We start from the raw sequence: 24877 nt of genomic DNA, 5'->3' as shown, positions 1-24877 counted from the left end.
AGATACCCTACTCCTGGCTAGATTCAGTGTCCCACACCCTCTGTAAAATGGGTAGCTGCACGGATCCTAAAAGCTGCATAATGATGACTCTAATTGGCGTTGATGTTGCATTTTATACCTCACTTCTATTAGATGACTTGAAGAACTGGGCCACTAAGAAACAGCTCATTCCATGGTTCTGACAGGCTTTTGTGAGGGCTGCGGCACTAGAGATAATATTCAAGCTCTATCGATGATGGTGGTTTCTCAGATCGCCTTGGTAGCTCTCTTTTGTACTCTTGGTACATAGACTTTCAAACTGCCTTTGATAGTATTAATTGAAATATTCTATGGAGATAGCTACACAGAGGGGGAATTCCACTGCTACTATTGAGGGCTATTCAGCGACTGTACCATGGGACCTGGGTTTGCATCAAATTCGGGCAGGCAGATCACATCACTGACCCAATCAGTATGAATCAGGGCCTAAAGTGGTGTTGTCTATTGGCACCCATACTTTTTAAATCTGTATGTCATAGACCTTGGGACAGCTCTCAGGGAGAACAGAACTTATCTACCAAAACTAGGAAGGATGCCTGTGTCAAACTTACAATAAGCTGATGATACAGTCTTATTAGACAAGGCTGGTCTTGGCCTCCAGTGCTCGTTGAGGGTCCTGAAGACTTATTGTGTCAGTCATTTCTTCTCAGTAAACACTTCAAAAAATATTGCCATATTTGCAAAAGACTTTGGATCTCAGATCTCCATGCACAGGTTATATATGTTTTGGAGTATGGCTTCAGCGGCAAGTGGCCACCATCTCGATCTATCCATCCTAATATCAAAATCAGTGTTGCTGTCATTTGCATTGTCACCTATTGAGCGAAGTTTCTTGCCCCTCCCTCGCCACAACTTTAAAAGTTATAAAAGCTACATTTCTTTTAGCCCTAGCTTAAGGTAAGTATTTCAGGGCAAACTATCAACCTGGTTAAACCTTGTTTCAATGAGTCTATTTATGCAACTATTTTTCTTCTTTCTCCGACAACCCAAGCACAGATTAGTCTACATTTCGGTTTGCTAAACCAACACCTCGTAAGCCATGCTTCCCCACTTCTGTTTTGCAATCAAACTTGCTATGGATGTCTCTTTAAAGTCATTGTTATGCGAAGAGTTAAATCGCCCCAAAACGACTGAATCAAGTTTGTGCTGCTCATAGAAAAATGCCCAAGACAACCTAGGGATTGGACCAACTTGGAGTCAATCAAGGTCCACTTCAAAGTAACTTAAAAGGCATTCTGAAACAGTATGTGAGACTCATATCTTTTAAACAGGGCCTATTGGTGTTTCATTTTCGCTAATGTTTAATCTGTTTAGGAGCTCATATAAAAAACTTTTTTTTCAATCATACTTAACCTTTGCATTAGGAAAGGCTGTGAAACCAGATTTCTCCGAGACTGAGATTCGGTCTGTTTAAATTTAGTAGGACTAGGCAGAGTTGGAAAAATGATACACCAATCACATTTTGTATTTGTTAATTAAAATGAACTGTCTGGTATTCTCTGCATTTGCACAGCACTCAAACAGGCCAAATTACTTTTTCTTTTTTTTTAATCTGCACTGCTTGGGTTAGAAGTAAGAACTCGCAAATAAGCCATTAATATGTTTAACTGCAGTGAGGAACAGCTATTGTCAGGTTTTGTAAAGTTCATATTGGCCGCTCAGAAGAAATTCTTGGGAGCCTCAGCCACCTTATTCATCTGGCACATGCAGGATTTCATTGCTCAACCGACCACTTTGTCTTATTGTATAGGAATAATAGATGCACTATGTGGATTAAGCATCAATTTTAATTCTAGCAAGCTCGTATACCATTTTGCACTCAATGTTTTATTGTTCTAGTATTCTGAAAGATATGTAATATTTTTTTAATTGAATTCATATTTATTTTCTCTATGTATCGTAATGCTTTTAATTAACCACACAATAAACAAATGTTTCTTATTATCTGTATGTTTTTAGGTGAAAGTGATTAAGATCCCTATCTTGTTTCATGAGCATGTTAATGGGAATACTAAATGTTACAATAATTCAAAAATTGTTTCATTAAAAGAAAAATGCAACCTTTAAGAGTAGTTTGAAGGTGAAACGCTATAGGAAAACCAATTTAACTTTACTTTATGTATGCTAAAAGTATTAAAAGAAATACCTGACTCATTTCAGTTCACCAAAATGACTCAGGAAAAAAAGGTTTATTGCTTGATTGATCAATATAGCTAGAGCTAGTTTTATTACTTTATCTGCCCTTCTCGAAAAATCGTTAATGAGAATAACTGTTATTTTTTAGAACAAATGCAGACAATTGAAAGTAAAAATTGGAAAATATTGGTTGCAAGAGAAGAAGACGAAAGCTAATATATCTTTATTTGTATCACATAAAAAATAATAAAGAGGACGAATTATCAATAGGCTAAGCGTTTGAAAATATAGCAGAAAATGAGCAATGAAATTCAATAGTGCCATGATTAAAGCAGAAAAGGATATGGCTATTTTAAAGGGTATCAGTAGATCCTTTCTTATATACTTTTTTGTATTTTGTTAAATGTAGTAATGCACATGGAATGCTGGCAAGTAGATAAATGTGTTTAGAAAATTGACTTCCATGCAATAACCCTTAAATGTGCATACACCAAATAAAAATAAAAATAGTTTGAATTGTATGTAGATTGTATAGGTTGTGGTTTTTTGAGGTGAGTAATTTTGAGAGTTGGCTGGAGCAGTATATTGTTTGTCATGAAGGTGTTACTGGTGGTTATTGTCCCTGGAATAAATAGTGGTAGGTCATAAGTGTAGTGTAACAGACCACAACAGGGAGGCCCTTATGTATCAACCCCTTTCTCCATAGATACAGAATGGTTAAAACCCTTTGACACATCAGGCCTGGAGTGAGTTAACAGAATGATCTTTTCAGAGTGGTGATCTGTTTGAAGTATTGTCTTTCAGTAGCGCATCTTGCTCACTCCCTTTATAATTGTTCTTTACGAGAACGCTTAAGCACTGACTACTAGTACGTTGATGGGATGGAGTGTTCATTCTAGCAGGGCCAATATGAAATTGCAACCTCTGGCAGAAACATCATTATTATTGAATGAGATTTTGATTGGGGAACAATTTTTGCTATCATTGTTCATTGATCAATTTAATCTATACTCAACAATATCCAGAATCATTATTTCTGCTTCACCCTGGGAGCTGATAGCCTGTGTCATTGATTACAACTATTAATCAGTGTTTCTTCCTGTAACTCACAACTCACTATAGCCATTGTGGTCAATGATTTCTAGTTCCTTAACCTGGCCAGTGATTCCTTTATCTGTGGGCATTGCTATCATTAGTCATCTATTCATATTGTGACTGAGTAATCACTATGGGAGTTTGTAAGACATATCTACGTGTCATATGCCTAAAGTGATAATACAGTTTGGCAGTTTGCAGAACAACATGTTAAAGAAGAGGCTTATCTTGATGTTCTAGGAACACATATGCATGACAGGAAGTTTACAGATAATGTAAGAAATAAGAAATCAAATGAAGCAGAAGAATTTTATGTTACAATTAAGTTGAGATGGTCGCCATGTCTTCAGCTCCTCTAATAACTGTGAGTCTATGGAAGAAAGAAAATAAACTTCTAAATGCACATTGTTATGATCTTTGTGGGCTAAATCCCCCTGTTAGAAGTAGGAAAAATTGCTATAGATAAGTTTACAGGTAACATAAGACTTTATGTGGACTTCTTCCTACACAAACACGCTGTCTAACACATCCTTGCCTGGACCTCACCGCAGGAATATAAACACTGCAGCAGGTGCAGACAGGAAAATAAAAAAAGTTGCCAAAAAGCCTTGAGGGACACCCCAAATCAAAAATGTGCAACAGTGGGATAACAGGCTTGAAGTGGGAGGGGCATCATTCATAACAAAATAAAAAGTAGAACAAATATGGGATACTCGGGCTGATCACCATTAAAAATAGAACGAAGGTGTTCAAAAACATGACGCTGGGATTTCAAAGCCTTGGGAGGGTGACAACAATGGGGTGAAAAGATTAATTAAGGTGGCTCAGGGAAGACAAAATAAAATAAATCAAGAATAAGGGAAACACCAGGGTAAACCCGACACCAATATATAGCATTGCTGATATGAATTTCACAATAGAAGCCTCACTGATGTAATATGTGCAACCAGTGAGGTTGCCGTGGTGAAACATTTTCGGACAAACATTGAGCAACATTTAGACATAAGAACTTTAAAAAAGTGAAATAAGACGCCGCGCCTGTACTGGGGATCACAGCAGAAGAAACCCTGCACACTACATGCCCCAGAAGGCTGAGGGCCAGCACCAGCAGCAGAGATCCCGCCCCCTGTGACCGGGGACCGCATTTAAGCATCTCGCGCCTCCCGCCTCGCGGGACGCGCGCGGGCGGGCGCCGGGCAAAGCCCGGGCAAAGGGCGGGCCGTCTGAGGCCGTCGGAGGCAGACCGAGGCAGGGCTGGGCCTGGACTCTTCCGCTTTATCCGGTACAGTTCCCGCATTAATATATTTATTTTCCCCACAGTATACGGGTCTTTCATATTTGACCATCCAGATGGGTGTGGTTTCCTAGAGGAGTCACTGAGTTTTTCCTACTATAGTGTCCACTTAGCTGGGAGTGTTCTTAGTTTATTCACTTGGTGAGGCTGTCTTGGGGGTCTTACTCAGGACTGATGGGGAAGAGGAAAGTAATGGAGGGGATGGTTGGCCAAAATGCTTCCACCTTTAACCAAAGTGAGAAAAAGAGACAAAAGAAATCGACCAAAGGTGCTGCTGCCAATTGTGTGATGGACAGAATAGATTCTGTCATTGAAGAGTGCGAAAGTATATTAGAAAATGCCCCAAGTCCCATAGTAGAAGAACCCATCCAAAAAGTTCCTGTATCCTCTTCTAAAAATCCAGTGATAGCCCAGTTATTTCTTAAACATAAGAAAAGTGGGTTAAAGCGGATTGTTGGGGATCCCTATGTGCCTGTGGATTTAAATGAAAGTAACAAGGGAGTTCTTCAGGTTGAGGATGAGACTAGTAGTGAATCTACCCCTTATGTTATTTGCTCTAATAGATTTGCCCCTCTAGTCTCAATGAGCGCTAACTACGATTCCACCCCTTCTGAGTCCGCTCTGAAACATTCTAGCTCAGGACATTGTTGTCCCTGCACCCATACCATTGGAGAATTAGAAAGGGTGATCAAGGAACTTAGAGGAGAGGTCATGGGCATAAGGGGACTATTAACGGATCTCTTGGACCGTACCCAATACGCACATTCTGAGAACCCGCATTATACCTTGGGCGGTACCAAACACTCCAATGAAGTAGACTCAGCCCCCATTGATGGGGGTAAAAAGAATAAGTATAAAATCCTAGTTGGGGTAGAGAACCGGATGCAGCATTCCAGGGGGGGTGGGGAAGTCCCTAAGACCATCCACGAAGATCGTATCACCATTCCCAGCAGGAGTGGTAGTCACAATTTGGGCCCTAAGCTTAGATCATTGAATCTAGGGTCCCAGGGGATGTCCAGATCCCCTGTGGATCGAGACCAAATTGGCCCCAGACAGAAATCTCCAAACATTATTCTTATGACTAATGTCCCAAAATTACCCATTCCAGGTTCTCACGTGTCCAGTGAGTCATTAATTAATAAATCGATCCACTGGATCCGCCATGTTTAATGGTGCCGATCTGTTATTAGGGAGGACATCGTGAAAGCTAAGAGATGTCCTACCCCTGATCCCAATTTTGATAGGATTGAATTAACTTTGGTGGACGCCCTATTAGTTGAGAATCTGGTTACACTAGAATATAGAACCTCCTCCCCAGACCCCTCCAGTATTCAGTTCAGGCGATGGATAGCGACACCCTCCAATACCGTATTAAACAGAGGAGCTTCATCCTTATCTTCCCTTGACAAAAACGATTGACTCTCTGTGCCTTATTTAGCCGAGAATACAAATAGTACAAGTCTTACCACCCAGGGTACCTTCCCCTTACGCAATTTAATATCTTCACCTTGCCAGATCTCACATGCTCAGCCCAATTTAACCAACCTTGATAGCTTATCCCCGACGAATAAACAGAAAATATTGTCCTGGAATATAGCAGGCCTTAAGAAAAATATGAACATACCGTCATGGGTCGAGTTTGTGGGTACGCATGATGTCTGTGTCTTTCAGGAGACATGGAGCATGGAAGCGCTCTTTATTTCAGGATATGCCACCTATTTCATTCCCGCAACCTCTAGAGGCAAGGGAAGACCCTCTGGAGGTCTCCTAATATGGATTAACCTTGATTTGGGGTGGTCTATTACTCCTATTGAAAGCAATAGTCATGATATCTTGTGGCTATCCATTAAGGCCCCAAAAAAGGAGAATCCCTTAACCTCTTCAATGTCTACATTAGGGGAACAGTGAATGGCAGGCCATCGACCATCTTGAGTGAGCTAGAACTCCACTTAGTAAAATGCCCACCCACCTCAAAAACCATCATAGCCGGGGACTTCAATTGAACTTTTGAGCCCCTGGGCAACGAGGACCCCTTAAATCTAGCTGAAGAGGACAATAGATGGGGAGTACCTCCTCTATCCCTGGTCCCAATAAAAAAATGGACTGAGATTGTTATGCAGGTGAACGCCCTCATTTTGGAATACGGCCTAAGAGCCGCAAATGGAAGAACTTTGTCAGACCTTAAGGGGGCGAACACCTTCAACAAGCTGACATGTCCATCCCGTATCGACTACATCTTGCTGGATTTACGCCTCTGGGAAAGTCTAGCCAATATGGAGGTCAGTCTCACTGTAGACAGTGACCATAACCCTCTAATTTTATCTTTGCAGAATCGTTGGGCTGCTACGCTGTTAAAAGTACCTGTATGTACTGCAGACTCCCTTCTTTCTAAAGAGGTAGCACTCTCTAACTGTGGTAGATGGCTAAGGTGGCCTAGAGTATTAGCGGATGAAAAGAAGATCTCTCTTATCTCCACAATATTAGTCGAAAAAACTAGAGATCTCGAGGAAGCTACGGCTTCGACCCAAACGAGGGGTGTGATTTCTACAATCCATCAGGAAACTATCTCTTTGATTGCGGAACAGTTTCTAGGAAGCACCAGCTCAGGAAAAAGGAAACCCCCAAAAAAACAATCTTAACCCTTGGTTTACAGGACTCTGTAAAGAGAAAAGAAAAGCTTTAATAGCTGCAGTCAAAGCGAAAAATTGTACTAGGGTCAAATTAGCGAGGAAAGATTACAACTTATCCTTGACATCAGCTAAACGTGCTTGGGAGGAGGCACATTGGGATGAGTTGAAAATAGCGGCAACTGAGAGAAACCCTGCGTCCTTCTGGTCACTAATTAGTAGTAAAAATAGGGCAGGCACTGTTCCAATTCCGAATCATATAGATAGCCAGAAATGGTGGGATCATTTTTCACATCTATATGCTTATGTCGTAGAGGGTGAACGAGTGCCCAGTAGGGTCATCCAGTACTTACCCATTCCGGACCAAATAATTCCTTTTAGTCTGGATGAGGTTGTAAGTGCTATTGATAGTATTGTACCAGCTAAAGCCGCAGGACCAGATGGCATTCCGGGCGACCTGTTCCGCTTGGAACCAGGTAGATGGGCTAAATATATCCAGTATCTGATCAATAGCCTGTTAGAGGGTGCTGAAGTCCCCCCATCCTGGAAACAAGCTGAAGTTATCCCCATTTATAAGAAAGGCGATCGCCAAGACCCTGCCAACTATAGGCCCATCAGCCTTGTAGATTGTATGCAAAAAGTGGCAGGGCGTACCCTCCTCAATAGAATCCACCTTTGGATGGAGGAAGGGGGAATTCTATCTAAATGCCGAGCGGGCTTTAGGAAAGCCACTAGTACTATAGATCAAGTCTTCCGTCTATTACTACTCTATTGGAAAGTGGTAGTTATTGCAAAGGGGAGCCTATATCTCGCTTTCATTGACCTCAAGACGGCATTCGATATAGTCCCACGCGCAAAGTTGTGGGCCGTCTTGCAGGAAATGGGAATACACCCCTACATTCTATCCCTTTTAGTTTGTCTTCATGACGATACTTCTGCAAGAATTAGATGGGGAGACCAAGGGCAGACTACAGAGAGCATCCCAGTAAGGAGAGGAGTCCGCCAGGGCTGTGTTCTAGCCCCCACACTATTTTCGCTTTATGTGAGCAAGTTCATTGCTTTGACTATCTGGGGATGAGGCTATCGGACAAATTGTCATGGGGTCCCCACCTGAGCAAGATGATCTTAAATCATAAAAGGGCAGTGGGGGCAATTCTAAGAGAGCATCGCCTGTCCACCTCTAGACTGGTTTCCCCTGTCCTGGTTGTATATGAGGGGAAGGCAGTAAGCTCGGCATCTTATGGAGCGGAACTTTGGGGGTTCGAACCAATAGCAGAGATCCAAAAGTCAGAGAACAAGTTCTTAAGAGACATGGTCTCTGTCCCCCAATGTACCCCCCTAACACCTCTGTTCCTCGATATGGGGAGGCATCGGGTGAGCGATACAGTCAGATTACGCCCCCTCTTGTATTGGGCAAGACTAAGATCTACTCCTGAGTTATCACACTATGCGGCAGGTCTCAGTGAACTGATTACTATGGACACGGGCAAAAGGGTAAAATGGCTCAACGAACTCAAGGAACTCTTATTGTCTCTGGGCTTAGTTGATGCATGGGAGAACCAAGCACAGCCATCCAAGGCTGAGCTAAAAAAGATTTATTGGAACTGGATACACCAACGGCTCCTATCCTACCCGAGGCATGGGAAATTATCAGAGGACTTCTTACAGCACAAACAAGTTGGCCATTTGGAACCCTATTTAGACTTCATTCGAGTCCCTATGGATAGGAAGCTGTATATACTTTTCCGGTTTGGGTCATTGTACCTTAATGCTTCAGTTGCCCAAAGGGACCCAGCAAAAAATCTCTCTTCCAGTTGTCCGTGTTGCAATGTCCTGTACAAAACTATAGTTCACTGCCTATTTGCATGCTCGGCATACCGGCAGGCCAGGAATAAATGGCTCAAACCCATCTGTGTTCAGTTAGGAACAAGGAACCATCAAGTTGCACTTCGCATCTTGAGACCTGATGCGTCCAGACTGGCCTTTGTGTGCGGAGTTGCCAAATTTTTGGGTCGTGCTTGGATCATTCGCACGAAAGCCATTTCCAAAGCTACAAAATCAGACAACGCAGCTATCCAACAAATTTGAACCGACTTTTCTGTGCAAGAGGATTAAAGGAATGAACTGTGACTTTGATATTCCCTGTTGATACTTGTATTTCGTTTTTAATGGGAACCCGTATTTTATGAATTGTTGTTATATTTATAGGCGTTACAGCTTGCGTTTTAAATTTTTATATATCTCTTTTATGTACAATATTGATTTTCTGTTTGTGAAAGCTTTTATGATAGCAATTATCGAATAAAGCAAATTTAAATACGTTTTTACAATGAAGTAAAGCTGGCTGCCATCTCTTCAGCGCCTTCAGTAACCCTGAGTCTACAGGAGAAAGAATATAAACTTCTACATTGTAAACTTTCCTAGAGCTAATCTGAACCAAATGGTTAACTAATTGGCAAGAAGGAGAAAATAAAACTGCAAAAAACTATTTGCTACTGTGCAAGAATTCTCCTGCAAGAAAACTATCTTGATCCTGGCCACGATACCTTTATCCTAGACCGCTGATGTCCATGACTATTGCTTAATATGTTGATATATATTGGAGAAGTAATCCCTATTAACTACCAGCAAAGCTTGCAAAATTTAGCCACCAGTCACATACCTGAAATTATAACAAATATCAGTCTATAACAGAACATGTATATGAAGAAGCTGCTCTTATGTTAGGGGCACATGTGCATGACTGGATGGTTAACTGATAATGTAAGATGTTATGCTGTCTTTGTCCTGTAGCTTTCACCCCACAATACACTTCCCAGTTGCAACCAACAAAGAAAATACACACTGCGGCTGGAGTGGAAAGTTAACAAAGAAGCACAAGAGAGAAATGCAGGCATGGGTGCAGTAAGAAAATGCATGACAGTGGAGACGGGCATGTGGCAAATTTTGTGTAAAAAAGATAAACAGAGCAATTTGTTATATGGAGGGTCACCAACTACTTGAGATAAAAACATTGAGGTGGTCCTCAGAAGCCATTTCCATGTTCACATCTCAGTCGAGGCCACCCTAAATGTCCCCAGTGCAAGCCTTAGTTAACCAAGCTACAGACGCTTCTTACATTCTGTAGGCAAAAGAAGAACTAAAAGGGAGGAGCTGCAGCAAGAAGTAAATTAAAAGCAATGAGTGGGTGGAAGGAAGACAAGAAAACCAGAAGAATGGGTTAAACACCAGGGGAAAACCAATGACTTTAAGAATTCAACTCATAGCCATTTCATTGATGGAAGCTCTCCTGGGTGTGTCTGTGATATTCACATGGAGAAAAGCATAGAACCAAAGTAATGTATAAGAACTGAAATAGAAGAAGTGAAGAAGTTTTTATTACAGTTGGGTGCTGATGGCTGCCATCTATTGAGCTCCTACAATAACTCTGAGTCTATGGATGAAAGAAAATAAACTTCTTATTGCATGTTGTTATACATGTTGCCATCGCTAGTTTGAGATCTCCTTACAAAATTTGGTTTAGTAGGAGAAACACCTGCAAACATTTTATCGCGGATGAATTTCCCTTAAGAAAGTTCCTGATCATTGATTCCTTTTTCCATGAGAACTGTTATACATTTTCTGAGCTGCATTGATGCGTAAAACGCTCACCAGTGCTCAGTGCTGGCATCTTTCATCTATCCATTATGTTACTCTAACAAGTCTATCTGATACATTAAATTAAATCCATCTTTTCTTTTTTGGTCCCTAGGATATTTTTGGCCATATTTACTCATTTGAATAATCGCACTCGATTTTCTGAGCCTTATCTGCCGAGAAGACGACCCTTCCTAGTTACACCAGAAGAGTCGAAACATCAACATACAAGAGCCCAAGATTGTTGCACATAATTATTACAAGTCTTTGTGAAAAATATGTTTTTTGTTTCTGTTTTTACATAAGTTTTCCACCAAATCTTGCAAAAACTTATAGCATGACACAGATGGCTGAGCTTGTAACAATTTTCAGTAATCATTTGATTTTACACTAGCCTCATTACTAAATGTCTGGTTCATTTAGTAATAAGGTGGTAATTGTTTCGACTTTTTACAATACTGTGCATAGATAACATTTTGAGTTGAATAATGATTTAAGTTTATAAGTGTTTCCACAGATCACATTGTTTTATTCATACTGCTATCCATGGTCATCAATATATTGGCTCACTGACTAACGACTCTGCAACAACAGATAGAGATTCTATCACAAGTAACATATCAATGACAACACTTCTCAGCCTTTACCGGAACATAATATTAATCAAAAACTGATTTTAATGTGATAGCAGCACACATGCCTATCCTAACTGTTAACCTGAGACATAAGAATTCATATGAAGTAAAAGAAGATGTTTTTGTTACTGTTGAGTGTAGATGGCCGTCCTCTCTTCAGTTCTTCTGATAACTCTGAGTCTATGGAAGAAAGTCAAGAAACTTAGTTCATGTTATTGTAAGCATTGCTGCCACTAATATGAACAATTAGCTAAACTGAGCTTTAGGTTTTGCTGAAGAAAAAATCCTTGAAGATGTAATTTTTCTAATGGGAGAATTCTTCTGCAGGAAAATTTTCCCACAAAAAGAGTGAGCCTCTGTAAGACTTCGCCTATAGAAATGTGAAACTTGTCGGTCAGTGTCAGTTGTTAAACAGTTTATTGTACCTCACCTTTCTGCCACCACCTAATCAAGTCACTCACACAGGGATCTATGGAATTTCTGCCACATTACTTCCTGAGACTTGTAAATAACTCACCACCATCTAACACATGAAAGAATGTGAACGTAGATCAAATTAAGCTTGACACCCTTGTTAACTATGGACAGGGCCGGACTGGCCGGAGTGGGCATAGGGCATTTGCCCGGAAGACTGGCAGGTGGGGGCTGGTTTTGGAGCAGTGGGCCGGTTTCGTTACTGGGGGCCAGTTTTGCAGGAATGCTGCAATATCAGGCTCCCATAACAAAAGCAGCAGTGCTGGGGGTCAGCTTTGTGAAGCAGCAGTGCTCCACATACCCCCCCCCATGGATGAGGGCCAGTCTGACAAAATTGCAACGGCTGCCTTGTGTTCCCAGTCCAGCCCTGACTATGGAAAATAAAAGCAGCCCTCGTACTTCATTGCTTTGGGTGTAATCGTTGTTATAGGGCCTTCCACACTTTTACAAGTTTTTAGCTATACACTCCTAGTGGGTGAAATGCCCAACTTACATTTTATAAGTGTCACAGTGAAGAGTATGATGCAAGTGATAAAGGTAATCAGCAGCAGGATGTTGAAGAGGGAGGTGCCATTCATGTGGCATCCGATCCTTCTGGGAGAATCCAACAAGGAGAATCCTGCACCTGAGGAGCAAAAGAAGCCAATTACATTCCATGCTGGACCCACGCCTTTGCACACTTATGTCCGTGCCGCCAGCTGAGGAACAGCAGCATCCAAACATATCCCAAGAAGGACCCACACCTTTTTACTTGTAAAACCATAGCAGAGACATAATCACAACCAACCAGATCTGAGACTGGAAACCTCTACCTGCATGCACAACCTGATCAGAATCTATGCGGGGAATGGAGCTACAACTGACGAGCCATAGTGACCAACCACAACCAAGCCATGACCCATCACCTTCCATATTGGACCAGGGACAAAAGCTGAGGAGCAATACACCCAACCAGAGCACAACTAAGATCCATTCTTTTGCACAAAAGGCCAGGATGATCAGCAAATGAACAACAGAGACTAATTAGAAGCCATGAAGCACCCAACAGTCTGCACACAGGGTCTCAGCCCGTGAATTATTCTGCAACTTTCTTAAGGTCTACAGGCGCTTCCCCTGAATTTTGGTAAGCGGTATAATTACCAGGAAAATCAGTAACAATATTAGATATCACATTTCAATTAGTTAATTTTAAAGCTTCCCACAAAAACTATACATTGGTAGAATTGAGAAGAAAGCTAAGAACAAGAGGATGATCAATAGGTAGTGTCCACAAAGTGTATTAAAGTGTATTAAAAAGATCAAGACAGGGTGGGACAGGGAGTAAGAGAGGTTAAGGGGTAAGGATCTATACAACCACATATGAAACTATTATAGATACAAAAATGTGTTTATGCCAGGTAATTAAAAGCATTACATGTAAAAATATAATTAAAATGCGATTAAACATAGAATTTTAAAATGGGCAACACCCCAAACTAATTAATTTGCCACTGCTTTACTAAGCTTGTTCCCACCAAGTTCATGAACTTTACAAAGCGAGCTCTCACACAAATTCTCACACCTTGGATTGAGGCCACTACTGAGTCCCTGCCTGAATGGATTCCCAGTGAATTAAACAAATGTGTTAATGAAGCTTTTCTCCCAATTGCCAGTGCAGGGATGGCACAAACTATATGTTCAATGGTCTCCTTGAAGTAACCGCATAATCTACATTACTGGGAGGCACTCATTTTAGGCCATTTTGGGATTAGCTGTTGAGATGGCAACCCTCCCAAGCAGTATAGCAAGAGTTTCTGTTTTAAAACTTTTGTAAGAGGCAAGCACATATAGGTTTGACTACTGAGTATGGATGCCTGTTAATAACAGTCCATGTGTTGGCTTGCTTTGGAGTTTTTTTAATTGGCCAAAGTTGACAGGACAGGGGGTTCCATAATCCTTCAATATGTATACCTAGCAATGAATCGTGTAGAAACCGATGTGTGGGGGTTTTTCCCCCTAAGTTCTCAATTTCAAGCCAAAGAAGATGATCACATGAAACTATGAAAAGGACTACAGAGCCCCCTGTGACCCACTAATGATATAAACCTGACAGTTTTAAGTTCTGAAAGGCTGTGTAAACACACATGGTACCATCATTTCTAGCTAAAACTAATATTACATAGTGATACCATCCCCCTGTATAGCATGAAAGGCTATAGCTACAGACCAGAGCTGAGCTTACGGGTCACAGAACCCTTTTTGGAGCAGTCTTACCTCTAAGTTATAGAGTTTAGGGCAGAGAATACTTTGTTATTTTGAGTGATTTTCTGATTTAATATATTAATCCGTGTGTGTCATACTGTATTGTGTGGTTGTATGGTAAAAAGGTGTTCATCTCGTGTCTTGTATTGTGCACCTTCCATTTTGTGTTTTCCTCCCTTGTCTGCTCTCATGCTTCCTATCATGACTTGCAAACTACACCTTTATGTATTTTTGAAGGTCCGGCTTTCTTATCTTTCTTACAAGAGAGAGGTATGTCACTTCATAGAGATGAGTGCAAATTTTTACAAAGGGAAGGTAAGTATCTTTGACATTCTATAGGTACAATTCCTATAGAAGTGCTTCTCAAATATACAAAAGACGTTTCTCTACCCAAATCATAGGAACAATTGTCATGAGTTTTGTAAAAATTGTTGCCCTTAACCTGCACAAAGAGAGGCTGCACCGTTGAGAGGACTACACCTGCTGTACTATTGGGCTAGTGAAATTGGAACTGTGCCTACGGCTCCTGACACAGGGAGAAGTTGATTTCCCACCTTCACCCACAGCAGTGACTCCAAGGATCAATCGGCTGATTGCCTGGAACCAGCTTCGGGGACACAGGAGCTTAAGAGCCCAAACTGACAAGTTGGTAGCCACCGCAGACGTTTACTTGCTTCCATACTCATAAAAGGTCAAATCCATGATAGCCAAAAGTTGCATCCGGTTCTGCCGAACCCGGAAGTGCTATTGAAGACCGTATTCGTCGTACTCAAGGAACATCAGCCCCCACCTAAGGATTTCACCCCAAACCTGGTGCAAAATGATCAGTAACGCAGCATATACTAACCGACTACTGCAATGTAGAGGACTTCAAGGGACCCCAAATTCCATGGCCAAAGTCACCCCTTATCACCCTTAGACTGAGGGAAAACCACAGACACACACCCGTCAAGTGCACCACAACCAGAGCATCCTTTGAGCAGTTTTTGCCTGTATCCTCAGGTTAAGGGCCACTCCATTGATATCTATGGCAGTTATCCTATAAAGTTTGGATATTGCTTTAAAAATGTAACTGTCCAAAGTATCCTCCCTGGCATCTACACCTTTTGTCTGCTGGATATGGTCACCCAACCCAAGTCAAAGTAGCCACACTCACTCTTTCAAACTTTAAAAAAGTTTACAAACTTTTGTTGACCAAGGCTTGCTTGTGGTTCCAAGTAAAAGTGATACATTTTATAAAATCTGTATCTATGGAACCCTCAGGTAGGCCTGGGCGGTAAATTCCGTTCCGCTCGCGGAATTTGCTTAATTTCGCGTTCCGCGGAGAACGCGAAATTGCTCTAAAGTCTGCTTTCCGCGATTTCGCTAAATTTTTGCTTGTTCACGTTCTCAAAATGCGTGTTCGCGAGATATTTCTCCCCGAGCACGCAAACAGCAATTGTGAACAGGAAAAAAGCATCGCGAACAAGCAATTCCGCGTGTTCGCGGAATTTCTGCGTGTTCGCGGAGATTTTTTACCGTTTCGCGGAGATTTGCGTCACGCAATTACGCAAATTCCGCCCACCCCTACCCTCAGGTGGATTTTGGTGAACAAGGTCTCTAAAAATACACTATTGTTTTTCATAAATTGTTGTTGTATATCTTTATTGGTCTGTGACTTATTTATTCAGTTGTTTGGTGCTGTTAAATGCTTTACACTAAGTTCCTTTACCAAACATTACTGCTCGCAGCCACAGCTACCCAAGGTGGAACTAAGGTTAAGTAAATTATACTGACTGGACCCAGGATGGTATTTGCGAGTGTACTCCATGGGAAGCCCGCAAAGCCATATCATACAGTGCACCCAAGTCCGCACATTGGTGCCTAGTGGTGGGATCCAAAAATTGTGTTTAGCTGTATCAGACATCTAATAAGTTGGCAATCACTATTAAGACTGCCAAGTCGACATCTAGAAAATGTTTACAAAGTTGCCAATTCTGAAATCTCAAAGGCACCTGTTCTATAGAAGAAAAGTTCCAAAGTAGCAAAACTTCTTTTTTTTTCTACAAGTCTTCAGAGATGGAGAGCAGGGGTATCTACTTGGCTGCCCTACCCATGCTCAAGATTAAAACCTTGAGGTCACTATGCAGGGAAAGGCACATTTTCACAGGAAATATTGCATCTAAATAGGATACGAGACAGCTCTCAAAGCTTGGGAGGAATCAAGGGGGGCCCAGCTCCAGCTGGAAGAGGAGAACACCCACTGACAGTGGAGAAGAGGGGGATGATGTGAAACTCGAGGACCTGGATGGGGTGATCAGATTGGAGTTCGCACAATTTGTTCCAGAGTGAACTCCCTGTCTGGGAGTAAAATAATTCATTCTTCAGTGAGGAGACGATAGAAACTGTCAGCCCAGCTCAGCCTCCTGCAGATCCAGTAGAGGAAGCTGGCCCTGGAAGAAAAGAAACTGGCCTTAGAAGAGAGAAGGGTCCAGCTGGGGATGAAACCCCAAGAATATAGTGGCAGCAGGTAATCACAGGTGATGCCTATGATCCTAAGTTGCCCAAGTGTATTGTTCCTAAATACACTGAGGGTGAAAACTTAGACAAGTGACTAACATCCGAGTTCGAAGGAGCTTCTGGCCACTAGATCTTAACTGGCGGGCCAGAGTATACCATTCAAATTTCTTGGTTAGGTATATTGGCCCTAGCCCATGGAGAGATTTAAACACTAGGCATAGGAGTTTGAAAACTGCTCTTTTCCTTATAGGGAGCCAATGTAACTCTCTCAGCAGAGGTAGAGATGGGGTTCGTGCTGGTAAACGTGCAGCAGTATTTTGAATTACTTGCAGCCTTGAGAGCAAGTCCTCCCTAATCCCTACCAGTAGAGCATTTCCATAATCTTATCTGCTGACTAGAAGCGCCTGAATCAGGACCCTTCTGGTGGAAAGAGGGATCCAAGGGAAGATCCTTTTTAGCATGCGCATCAGTCCAAAGCACTTGCCTGATAAGGTCTTAACATGCTCCTCCATAGAGAGGTTGTTATCAATTGCAATGCCCAGGTTTTTCACCCATGGTTTTGGGGTAGGAGCATCTCCTAGTTCCACTGGCCACCACTCCTCAGTCCATATATCCTCAGCTTTCCCAAACAATAAGATCTCAGTTTTGTTGGAGTTAAGCTGTAGGAAGTTCTTTCTCATCCATGTGGCTATTTTTAACATGCAGATCTTGAATCTTTCTCTGGTCACCCTGGGGTCCTTCTCTATGGGGACTATAACCTGAGTGTCATCCGCATAAGAGATAGTTTGGAACCCGCAAGATCTAATGATGGTGGCCAGGGAGGACACATAGGTATTGAACAGAGTGGGGCTTAGGATGGAGCCCTGTGGTACCCCCTTGTCCAAAAATTGTGGTCTGGGACACACAGGTGTCCAATTGTACACATTGAGATCTGTCTGATAGAAAACTATGCAACCACTCTAGTGGCAGATAGCCCTCACACCAGGAGCTAAGGAGAGATCTGCCTCTCAACCCCAAAAAGCCACTTTCAGTTTAAGGTGATACCCTTTGCGTTGAAAAATGCACCAACCACCTTCCAGAGGTTGGTGAATAAAGTACAGGCTTGGAAAGCTTTAGTGCAGCACATCTGTATGATATAGCTGTCTTTAGCTCCATGTGGGAGGACCACCTGTTCCACCTCATGGAAGTAGGGCTGACTATCAAGGCAAATAAGAGCCAGATAGGGCAAGGGTCTGTAGTGTACGTGGAGCCACCAAGTAGGTGGAGGCCATGTACCACTTCTCCAACTTAAAATGGGAAGCTCCAAAGATTGAAGTCAGAGCCTTTTTAGGCCTTACCGGGTGCTATAGGAGATTTTTTAAAGGATATGATATCATAGTGGCACCTTTGACAGTGATAGCCTCACAGAAACAGGCAGGGAAAGTAATCTGAACTGACTTATGCCAAAAGACATTTGACACCCTTATGGAAGCTTAGTGCTTAGGAACTGTCCTAAAAGCAGTCGACTTTAGTAAAGAGTTTGTTGTCCAAACTGATTCTTCAGAACATGGAATTGGGGCAGTACTGTCACTTCTGAATGACCTGGATCAAAATAACAACACAACTTAACAGGTGTATTTGTAAAGCGCACAATTACTCGTAGGTGTCCTGGCGCTCAATATCAGATGTTTGTTGTTACCCAACTCAATGGTACTCATTTTATCGACTATGCCGGGGTCACCAGCCATAGTAATATGGAGGGCGGAAATGGCATGCGGGTGGGAGAGAATGTCGGGTGGATCACCACCGCCATGCGGACGGTGGCGATCCCCCCGACATTCTAATTGACCCCTAAGTCTCTCTGTGGTTATCAGTTGTTTTGGGACCAGGTGACTGTCACCACGGACAGAAAGCTATACTTCAAGAAGAGAGTGAGTGCTTTACCATTGAGATCAATTACTTTGAACTGGTTTAGTGAGGGGGTTGAAGCGTGTCCTGCTCTCTTTCCCTGCCCAGCTTATTCCCGCCCCCGCAGAAACTGGCTAGCTCATGTTTACAGGCATCTAAGCGTGCAGAGTCATTCCACTGCCCTTCCCATCCTGAGAACAGATTGCCTTTTAACATGCGCCACTCCTGTTGCCAAGTTGCTGGGTGCTTAGTCGATACTCGTGAGGAAGGCTCTTCCCCCTCATTAGCCGTATGATGGTCTCTGTGCCATACTCCTGCTCTTTTATTTTGTATACCTAGCTAGTATGACCTAGCTTAGGACAGCCCCCGCGCCGCACGGCCACCAGCTGCTGCGTGTGCCCCCCGCCTGTCTGCCTCGCTGCCCCGGCCGCCGCCGTGTGACCACGCCCCCTGCCACCGAGCAGCGTGGGCTCCGTGTAGCGCTGAGCTCGCCTGTCCTGCAGGCTCCTATTCCCCGCTTTCTCGACGTGTGCCCCTTTGTATTTTGTAATTATTGTGTTTGTGATATTGTTACTTCTGCCTGATTGCGCGTTTGCCTGTTTTCCTCCGTCTCTTCCCTACCCGCTCCCCGCTTCCCGCCACCGCCGCTAACCCCGCCCCTTTTTTCTTTCTGTACCCTCCCCGCTCCCGCCTCCCAGCTGCTCCGCCCCCTCGCACTTGGCCATATATGGCGACCGTGCGACGCAGGTGAGTGTGACCTAGCTTAGGACACCCCCCGCGCCGCACGGCCACCAGCTGCTGCGTGTGCCCCCCCGCCTGTCTGCCTCGCTGCCCCGGCCGCCGCCGTGTGACCACGCCCCCTACCACCGAGCGGCGTGGGCTCCGTGTAGCGCTGAGCTCGCCTGTCCTGCAGGCTCCTATTCCCCGCTTTCTCGACGTGTGCCCCTTTGTATTTTGTAATTATTGTGTTTGTGATATTGTTACTTCTGCCTGATTGCGCGCTTGCCTGTTTTCCTCCGTCTCTTCCCTACCCGCTCCCCGCTTCCCGCCACCGCCGCTAACCCCGCCCCTTTTTTCTTTCGGTACCCTCCCCGCTCCCGCCTCCCAGCTGCTCCGCCCCCCTCGCACTTCGCAATATATGGCGACCGGGCGAACGCGCAGCGGTCACGCATAGCGGGTGCGCCGATTGTGCGCCGAAGGCGTGCCAAAGGTAAGCCCGTCTGCGCCCGTCCGCGCCTGGACCGCGCCCAGTGCCAGAACCCCTGGCCCTCGAGGACCCCTGCCCACCCGCCGGACGTACACCGCCGCTACCCTCAACGTGCTCAACACCGGCCGAATCCCAGGATGCTACCGAGCCACCCCGAGACGCACCCACGGACCCTTCAGCTGCCACGCCTGCAAGATCACCTGCATCCGGACCTGCCTCGCACCAGCACCCGCCAAGCTGAACACCAGCAGCAACCACCTCAAGTGCATCCTGCTCAACACCCGCTCCGTCCACAGACACGCCATCGAACTCTGGAACCTCCTCGACACCACAGCCCCCGACGTTGCCTTCCTCACGGAAACCTGGATGAACGACTCCTCAGCGCCCGACATCGCCATCGCCATCCCAGAGGGCTACAAGATCACCCGGAGGGACCGCACCGCCAACCAGATGGGAGGAGGCATCGCCATCATCCACAGGGACACCATCCGCATCACGACCAACACCGACGACACCCTGACCACCGCCGAACACCTGCACTTCCAGATCCACACCGACCCAAAGACCACCCTCAGAGGCACCCTGATCTACCGACCCCCGGGACCACGCACACAATTCAGCGAGGACATCGCCGACTTCGTCTGCACGCATGCCCTCCCCTCCGCTGACTACATCCTCCTGGGGGACCTCAACTTCCACCTGGAGAACAACAGCGACCGCAACACCATCACCCTGCTCGACAACCTCGCCAACCTCGGACTCAAGCAGCTGGTGTCCACCCCCACCCACCTCGCCGGACACACACTCGACGCCGTCTTCTCATCCAGCAAAGACATCGCCTTCAGCCACGCCACAGGACTCCACTGGACAGACCACAGCTGCGTCCACTTCACCTTCAGAAGAACGACAATCCACCACCACCAGCAACAGGTTGCCCGAAGAAGCTGGAACAAGATCACAGCCGACCAGCTCGCCGCTTCCCTGAGCCAGCACCCTCCTGCCAGCTCAGCGAACCCCAGCCAGGCCGCCGACAACCTCACGAAGTGGATCAGCAACTGCGCGGACGAACTCACCCCTCTGAGGACCCCGCCGAGCAGACCCGGCAGCAAGAAAGCCCCATGGTTCACCGACGAACTCAAGAGCTCCAAGAAGAACTGCCGAGCCCTCAAGAAAGTCTGGAGAAGGGAACCAACACCGGACAACATGAACGCCCTCAAGCACCACCAACTCATCCGCGCCACCAAGATAACCGCTTTCAAGGACCGGCTGGACAACAACGCACACAACTGCAAGGAACTCTTCAACATCGTGAAAGAGCTCTCCAACCCCAACGCCGGAAACAACGACATCACCCCATCGCAAGACCTCTGCAACTCCCTCGCCTCCTACTTCCACAACAAGATCGCGGACATACACAACAGCTTCAGCATTCAACCGACGCACGCCACGACCGCAGCAACACCGCCCACCACCACCCTCCGCGCCTGGACTCCGATCAGCACCGAAGATACCATCCGCATGATGAACTCCATCCACTCCGGATCTCCGACCGACCCCTGCCCTCACCACGTCTTCAACATGGCCGACGCTGTCATCGCACCCCACCTGCGGGACATCATCAACACCTCCTTCGACACCGCCACCTTCCCGGAGAGCTGGAAACACGCCGAACTCAGCGCTCTACTCAAGAAACCAACAGCCGACCCCACCGACCTCAAGAATTACCGCCCCATCTCGCTCCTCCCGTTTCCAGCTAAAGTCATCGAGAAGACCGTCAACAAACAGCTGGCCGCCTTCCTCGAGACGAATGGATCCCTCGACCCCTCACAGTCTGGCTTCCGAGCCAACCACAGCACCGAGACCACCCTCATCGCTGCCACCGATGACATCCGAGCCCTGATGGACAACGGAGAAACAGCGGCCCTCATCCTCCTAGACCTCTCCGCGGCATTCGACACTGTCTGCCACCGCACCCTAGTGCAGCGCCTCAGCAACGTCGGAATCCAGGAGAAGGCACTGGAATGGATCATCTCCTTCCTCGACGGAAGAACACAGAGAGTCCGCCTACCACCGTACAAGTCAGAGGCCACCGGAGTCATCTGCGGCGTCCCTCAAGGATCCTCGCTGAGCCCCACCCTCTTCAACGTCTACATGAGCCCCCTCGCGGCCATCGCACGCCAACACAACCTCAACATCATCTCCTACGCCGACGACACCCAGCTGATCGTCTCCCTGACCAACGACCCCGCCGCCGCCAGAGCCAACCTTCACGAAGGGATGAAAGATGTAGCCGAGTGGATGACGACCAGCCGCCTGAAACTGAACTCAGACAAGACGGAGGTCCTCATCCTGGGCTCCTCGCCCTCCGCCTGGGACGACTCCTGTTGGCCCCCCGCCCTGGGCACCGCACCCAAACCGACGGACCACGCACGCAACCTGGGCTTCATCCTGGACTCTTCCCTCTCCATGACCAGACAAGTCAACGCCGTCTCCTCATCGTGCTTCAACATCCTGCGCATGCTACGGAAGATCTTCCGGTGGATCCCCACCGAGACCAGGAAGACTGTCACCCAGGCCCTCGTCACCAGCCGACTGGACTACGGCAACGCCCTCTACGCCGGAACCACCGCCAAGCTCCAGAAGAGACTCCAACGGATCCAGAACGCCTCAGCCAGACTCATCCTCGACATCCCACGTAACAGCCACATCTCCGGACATCTGAGAGACCTGCATTGGCTCCCCGTCAACAAAAGAATCACCTTCCGTCTCCTCACCCACGCACACAAAGCCCTACACGATCAAGGCCCGAGCTACCTCAACAACCGAATCAACTTCTACGCTCCCAAACGCAACCTCCGATCAGCCAGCCACGCCCTCGCCGCCGTACCCCGCATCCAAAGAGCGACAACAGGAGGAAGGTCCTTCTCCTACCTGGCCGCCAAGACCTGGAACTCCCTCCCGACCGACCTGCGCCTGACCCAAGACCACCTCTCCTTCAGGAAGAAGCTCAAGACCTGGCTGTTCGAGCAGTAACGGCACCCCCCCCCCCCAAGCGCCTTGAGACCCTACGGGTAAGTAGTGCGCTCTATAAATGTCTTTGATTGATTGATTGATTATACCAACTACATGCACCTTTTTGCCACATTTCTTTGTACTGCTGTTGTATTTCTGCATGTGCTAGGTTGTTATGTTCTTGTTTTAATAACCGAATATGGGATGTACTTTTTATGAGTTATGAACTATTTTCATATTGAATCGCCTTGTTTTAACTACTTATGATGTCTTTTTTTTATTTTTACTCGTAGTTTTATGACCCTGGTGGTCGAAATGAAGTAATTTGATTGATTGATGAAAACTTCTAAAATCTGTGGGCCCGATTCACAGAACTAACTTAAGACAAAATCCTAAACTTTCTACCATTTTGGTATTCACAGAAGGCACTTACTCATTTTGGTATTCACAGAAGGCACTTACTCATTTCAGTATTCATAGAAGTTAGGAGTCCTAACTTTAGGACTCCTAAATGCCTTCTGTGAATACCGAAAGTCTTGAAATTAGGATTTTTCTCAGTTTAGGAGTCCTAAAGTTAGGACTCCTAACTTTATTACTACTAAATTGAGAAAAATCCTAATTTTAAGGCTTTTGGTATTCACAGAAGACATTTATGAGTCCTAAAGTTAGGCGTCCTAACTTTACCACTACTAAATTGAGAAAAATCCTAATTTTAAGACTTTCGGTATTCACAGAAGGCATTTAGGAGTCCTAAAGTTAGGAGTCCTAACTATACTACTACTAAACTGAGAAAAATCCTAATTTAAGGCTTTCGGTAATCACAGAAGGCATTTAGGAGTCCTAAAGTTAGGAATCCTAACTTTACTACGACTAAATTGAGAAAAATCCTAATTTTAAGACTTTCGGTATTCACAGAAGACATTTAGGAGTCCTAGAGTTAGGCGTCCTAACTATACTGCTACTAAACTGAGAAAAATCCTAATTTCAAGACTTTCGGTATTCACAGAAGGCATTTAGGAGTCCTAAAGTTAGGACTCCTAACTTCTGTGAATACCGAAATGAGTAAGTGCCTTCTGTGAATACCAAAATAGTAGTAAGTTTAGGATTTTGTCTTAAGTTAGTTCTGCGAATCGGGCCCTGTGTCTATGGAACCTTCTGGTGGATTTTGGTAAATAAGGCCTCTAAAAGTTCATAAAAATATGCTCCATTTTTAAAAATGGTTGTGTCTCTTTATTGGTATGTGACTTTCTTATTCTGTTGTTTGGTGCTGTTAAATGCTTTACACTAGGTTCCTTGACCAAGCCTTACTGCAGCCACACCTACTGACTGGACCCAGGACTATATTTGTGAGTGTACTCCACGATCGGGCCCCACAACCATCGCATATCATACACCCAAATCCTCACACACTTTGGGCCATATGTAGAAAGCAAAATTGCGATCGCAAACGCCGAAATTCGCCGAATTTCGGCGTTTGCGATCACAATTGTGCTAAGTGGGATGTAGGAAGGAAAATCTGCATGCAAAATAAGGAATCGCAAAATTTGCGATTCCTTATTTTGCAAATGCATTTAAGGAATCCCAAATAGCGATTCCTTAAATGCAATGTAGAAAGCACCCAAGTTGTGCTATTTTGGCTTAAGGAATCGCAAATTACCACCAACTTCAGGTTGATGGTAATTTGCGATTTCTTTCAATAATGCAGTTTTTTGCATTATTCAAAGTGCCATGTGGCACACATACATGCCCTTAGGGCATGTATGTGCGCCACATGTGCACCCATGCTCATTACAGGGGTGCAAACGGGTGTCATGTTGACACCCTTGCACCCTTGAAATTGCATTCTCAATTTGCGATTCTCTAATTGAGAATCGCAAATTGAGAATGTCTTCCTATTAATTCCTATGGGCCTTTTAGCCCATAGGAATGAATGGCAAGGTATTTCTTATTTGCGATTCTCAATTAGAGAATCGCAAATAAGGAATAGGTGGTATTCGCAAACAAAATTGCTAATCCTACCTACATAGCGTTTTGCTATTCTCCAATTGCGATTCCCTAAAAATTGCAATTAGAGAATCGCAAAACACAGCCTACC

General features: G+C 44.9%; 1 protein-coding gene across 2 annotated transcripts in view; it reads right to left on the bottom strand.

The window, feature by feature from the left end:
• Positions 1-24877, bottom strand: part of LOC146856277 (CD209 antigen-like protein C) — a 295861-nt gene that overhangs the window by 164804 nt on the left and 106180 nt on the right. For both annotated transcript variants that reach the window (XM_085650715.1, XM_085650716.1), the window contains 2 exons: positions 12430-12561; positions 11592-11642 (listed from right to left, as the gene is read on the bottom strand). In XM_085650715.1, the coding sequence (XP_085506841.1) occupies positions 11592-11642; positions 12430-12561 (183 nt within the window). The remainder of the gene's footprint in view (positions 1-11591; positions 11643-12429; positions 12562-24877) is intronic.

This window comes from Triturus cristatus, chromosome 4_1 (genome assembly GCF_964204655.1).
Source record: "Triturus cristatus chromosome 4_1, aTriCri1.1, whole genome shotgun sequence".
Classification (NCBI taxonomy): domain Eukaryota; kingdom Metazoa; phylum Chordata; class Amphibia; order Caudata; family Salamandridae; genus Triturus; species Triturus cristatus.
Note: the sequence above shows the minus strand (reverse complement) of the source record. Positions and strands in the feature narration are given on the sequence as shown.